Source organism: Lathyrus oleraceus, chromosome 3, assembly GCF_024323335.1.
Source record: "Lathyrus oleraceus cultivar Zhongwan6 chromosome 3, CAAS_Psat_ZW6_1.0, whole genome shotgun sequence".
Lineage (NCBI taxonomy): Eukaryota > Viridiplantae > Streptophyta > Magnoliopsida > Fabales > Fabaceae > Lathyrus > Lathyrus oleraceus.
The window spans coordinates 372,990,795-372,996,204 of NC_066581.1; the positions used below are offsets into that span (position 1 = coordinate 372,990,795).

The following is a 5,410-nucleotide window of genomic DNA, read 5'->3' on the forward strand; positions in this document are numbered from 1 at the left end:
GAAAATATCACTCTTGTCACCGTTGTCACCGTGTATGATTTTATAATAAACTCACATTAAAAATATATTAAATTTAACTCATTTGTTAGTGATTTGCAACCATTTTTTTTTTTGTGTATTAGTGTCCTTGTCAATAATATTTAAAAAATATAATAAGTTGATAATATTGTCGGTGTGTTTCAACTTTATAAAATGATTTTTTTCTTTGTACTTTGAAAAATTGATTTTTATAAAACCGTATGTAATATATTAAAAAAATTTATATATATTTTTTTAATTAAAAAACTATTTTGACATCCTATAACATAAATATATGGTCAAAATTACAATTTTTCAAAAACTTGTATCTAAAAACTGAATTTTATGAAAAATTATTTGAAATAATTTTTAAAATTTTGATATTCAAATTTTTTTTATCTAAAATAATATTTTAAGAATAGCTAATCAAATTTTTATTTAAATTTTTTTGTAAAAAATTTCTTTTAAATATTTTTAGAGATCCGTTTATATTAGTTTATAGATTTTTAAAATAAGGGTAATGCTAACTTGTGCCCTAGGGGACATGTTAAGAACTAATTATAGAAATGTTTTCTTGGAACTTGTGTATGGTCTTTATCAAAATTTTATAATTAATGTTTTCATTACATTGTCCAATATAAATTTTTTATTTATGAATTGCTTAACATGTGTCCTTGGGGCACAAGTTAACATTACCCTTAAAATAAAAGTCAAATTTCTTTTAATATCCGACGTCTATGATTAACTGGCGGTATAAAATCCTTTTATACTATTAATGTATTTCAATTAAACTCATTTTTTTAAACAAGCGGGTCCATAATTCTCAATTTTATGTCAGTATTATTTTTAAATAATTTATCTTTTAGAGATTCTAAAATAGTTAATTAGTAATATTAGTAATATTATTATATTAATTTAGTGTATCAGAAAATTTATTGTATTATTAAATTATTTTAATAGGTTATAATTTTTTTTTTACATAATTAATAATATATTATGTTAATTTAATTTACATAAAACATCTTATAATATTTAACAAATTTAATATTTATATAAAAAAATATAAAAATTCCTTTATAGAAAATGATGTGTCATGCTTAGTAAACAAAGAGAAGGCTATAAAAATATATTTATTAATCATTTGTTTTCTAAAGTCAAAGGAGATGAAATAATATTTTTTTATAAATAAAATTATAATTTTTTAAATTTCTTTATCAAGTTTGTTTATATCTTAATTAAAATTTTCCATAAAAATGATTCCGTATATAATTATTAGAATTGGATCAGCCGAGTGCGAATCAATGGATCTCAACGGATAATCTCAAATTATGCTTTAAACTGTTTACTTCGCGGTTAAGTTTTAATTGTTTACTTAACCGATAAGTTTTAAAACACTCAATTTTCCTTTTTCTTCTCCTCATCTAAGTTTATAACACTCTTATTTCTTCTGCTCATAATCAACTTCACTTCAACCAAAACGGCATCGTTTAATGCCTCTCCGGTGGTGATAGTGCAGGTATGCCGCCCACGCCGCCGTTACTCCTCCCTGATCACCTTATCGAAGAAGTCATATCATTTCTTCATGTGAAATCTCTTATGCGACTCAAGTGCGTTTCCAAGTCATGGAACACTCCCATATCCGATCCCACATTTGTCCAACTGCACCTTCAACGGTCACAAAGAAATAAGAACCTACTACTCACATACGGTGATTACGAGAATTTCGGTTTCGTATCCTTACCTATAAGTCGCTTACTAGGTAATAATACTAATAGGAATACATCCATCACCCTTTCCTCTCACCAATTGAAACACAAGGAATGTCGCCAAGTCATTGGTTCATGCAACGGATTGATCTGTTTGTTTCATTATACCACATCCAATTCCTGGTTCCGTGTCTGGAACCCAGCCACAGGGACAATATCTGATAGATTTGGACATTTTCACAAACCTCGCAGCAAACTAACGCCTAGAACGCTCGGGTACACATTTGTTTATGATATTTCAACTAACAATTATAAGATTGTGGCGTTCGGTTATAGATTTATCAAGGTTTTTTGTTTTAATAGTAATGTTTGGAGAGAAATTCAAAGCTTACCGGACAAAATGATTATTGTTGGTAATCAAAACTATAAAGGTGTGTGTTTGGATGGCACTTTAATTTGGTTTGCCTTTTTGAATGAAATCCCATATAATGATTGGCGGGATACTTTTTCTGTTGTGAGATATTTTATAATCTCGCTGGATCTTGCTACCGAAACACGTCGAGAGTTTTCGCCTCCTCCGGTTTTTGACGATGCCTCTGATGTTATTGATCCAAGTATTGCTGTGTTGATGAATAGCCTTTGTTTTTTTTATAACTTTAAAAGGACCCATTTTGTTGTATGGCAGATGACAGAATTTGGAGTTGATCGATCTTGGACTCAACTCTTTAAAATTAGTTATGAGAGTCTTCAAGTAGAGCATTTCTTTTGTGACTTTTATGGTATGTTGTCACTGTATCCCTTGTATCTTTCTGAAAATGGTGCAACACTGATATTGGAGAGCAGTCGAGAAGACCAAGCAATTATCTATAATTCGATAGATAATAGAGTTGAGCGAACTAGAATTACGAATAAAATAGATTGGCGTTTTTCTGAGGGCTATTTCGAAAGTTTGGTTCCAATTAATTCCCTGAAAGTAAGTACTTTTTTCTTATGATTTACTTGTTCGAATTTATTTAAGTACTTGTATTTTGTTTTCAGTTCCCTGTCATTACATAGTATTATATAGACTCAACTATTTTCCCTTGTAGCTAATTTAATTTTGAATGCAGGAAATTGCTTCTGGTTGAATGGAGCAATGGAATTAGTACAAAATGTGGATGCATTGTTGAGAGTTATGCATTCAGTTTTTGCTTGTGTTTGATTTCAGTGTTTCACTTTTCTGTGTAATGAGTCCTTTTCACACCCGCAACAGCAAGCGCATGAGGCGTTATCGGTGTTAGATGGCAAGGTGTTTGAAAGAAGCGAAGAAATAGGCTTATTGGTGCTTTGATTTTTTAGTTTTAATACTCATTTTGTGTAAGATAGTTCTTTTTTGAAGTGTCTGTAGAAATTTACTGCTAAATAATTGTGTTGTTTTTCAGCGTTTGTAATAACTTTACTCAAGGAAAGAAGATATTCTCCAACTCTTTATAAGTAATCCAAGAACAACTTTTGTTGACCATTTTTTTAAGGATATGAATACTTTTGTAGATGTATGCAATGCACTTAATAACTCTGTCCTTAGTTTTGGTACACCTATCCTTCATTCTGTTTTAATAACTTTATTTTTTGGTTTGCAAAATATATTGACATGGATCGGTGTATCCTACTGTTTTGTTAGATTTTTTTTCTTTCTTTAATTATGGTTTAATTATGGTGCTCCTGACGGTGTTTGGATGTGCATTTTTAAAATAAAATTTATCGAAGTCGAAGAGTTACTATAGTGGTAGAAATATGTTAGTTTGTTGTTTAAGTTAACATGTCGAATTGAGTCAGTCTATTGGGTCAATTGTTTAGCATGTTACTTGAAAGATAAGATTTAGTTTTCTTATAAATAGCATACTAGTCATCACTTCTCCATCAATCTCCGATAATCCTAATCAGAGGGAGAAAATGGTGTGGTTGAAATTCAAGAAATTCAATTGTAAACATTGTTCCTTAATGTGTAATTGGATCAAGAATCCAGTTTTATATCACTTTGAGTTGACTTTATCTTTTTTTCTCTCTTTTCTTCTACTTTGTGGTTTTCTTTTTAATCAAGAAACCAATCATACTATGTTTTTTGGGCATCACTTTCACAACAAATTGGTGCGGTGGGCGTAGAGGAGTAGATATCGTTAACAAAGTATGAGATTGAGAAATTCACGGTGTGAATGATTTCGGTTTGTGGCGTTTGAAGATGCAAGCCCTTCTGGCTCAACAAGGATTGTTAGAAGCATTGAAAGGATCAAAGAATATGGATGATTCCCTAACGGAGAAGGAGAAGACAATGATGACCGAGAAAACCCACAATTCCATCATACTGAGCCTTGATGATATGATTCTCCGGAAGGTCTCGAAGGAGAAGACGACAACGGGTGTGTAGAGCAAACTTGAGGGTTTGTATATGACCAAATCCTTAGTCAATCGTCTCTACCTGAAGCAAGCCTTGTATTCATTCAAGATGAGTAAAGACAAAGTCTTGGTTGAGCAGCTGAATATGTTCAACAAGTTGATTCTTGATCTCGAGAATATCAAGGTCAAGATTAATGATGAAAATCAAGCGTTGTTGGTGTTGTGTGTCTTACCAAGATCTCATGCACACTTCAAAGAAACCCTCTTGTATGGAAGAGAGTCTCTGACCTTTGAAGAAGTTCAAAGAGCCTTGTACTTGAAGAACTTAAACGAAAGAAAAGAGAAAAGGCCATCATCTGTTGGAGATGGTTTGTCTGTTAAAGGAAAGTTCTCAGAGAAAGATGGTAAGTATGAGAGAAAGAAGGGTAAAGTTCTACAAAATTCTTATGGCGGTAATGCTCATTCAATTAGGTGTTATCATTGTAAGAAGGAAGGACATACAAAAAAGGTGTCCCTTGAACGTCTGAATAATCATGGTGGAAAGGATGATGGTAATGCATCAATTGTGTAAGATGGTTATGAATCATCTGATGTCCTGGTGGTTTCAAGAAGCGAGTCTCGAAAAGAGTGGATCATGGATTCAAGTTGTACTTAGGACATGACTCCAAACAAGAACGTGTTTGAGGAATTATGTGATCAATATGGTGGACCAGTGTTGCTGGGAAAAAACAAAGCCTACACGATTATAGGAATTGGATCTGTCAAATTCAAACTCCATGATGAGTGAATAAGGCTATTGACTGATGTTAGGTATGTACATGAACTTAAGAGGAATTTGATTTCTCTTGGTGAATTCTACAAGAAAGGGTATATTTTCAAAGGAGAGCAAAGTATCCTAAGGGTAATGAAGGGGTCGAAGGAAGTCTTGAGAGGCATCAAGAGGCAAGGATTGTATACCCTTGAGGTTGAGGTTGTAAGTGGTTCAACAAATGTGGCATCCATAAAACCTATATCAAAGACTGAGCTATAACACAAATGACTTTTCCATGTCAGTGAAAGAGGCATGGTCGAATTGTCGAAACAAAATTTGCTATGTGGTGACAAGGTTGAAAAACTGTAGTTTTGTGAACCTTGTGTATTTAGTAAATCCTATAGGGTGAAGTTTAACAAAGGTAAACAAACAGCACATGAATCCCTTGATTATATCCATGTTGATCTTTGGGGACCTACAGGAAATCCTTCACACTTAGGTGCAAGATATTTTCTATCCATAGTTGATGATTACTCGCGAAAATTGTGGGTATTCATTCAGA

The 5,410-nt window shown here is 32.2% G+C and overlaps 1 protein-coding gene across 1 annotated transcript; it reads left to right on the plus strand.

Annotated features, from left to right (window-relative positions):
• The first annotated feature begins 1,443 nt into the window (after positions 1 to 1,443).
• On the plus strand, positions 1,444 to 3,225 carry LOC127127785 (F-box/kelch-repeat protein At3g23880). The gene is made up of 2 exons (XM_051057065.1): positions 1,444 to 2,697; positions 2,834 to 3,225. Exons 1-2 carry the CDS (start codon positions 1,537 to 1,539, stop codon positions 2,849 to 2,851), a joined length of 1,179 nt encoding a protein of 392 aa, XP_050913022.1. The 5' UTR covers positions 1,444 to 1,536; the 3' UTR covers positions 2,852 to 3,225.
• Positions 3,226 to 5,410: the final 2,185 nt, after the last annotated feature.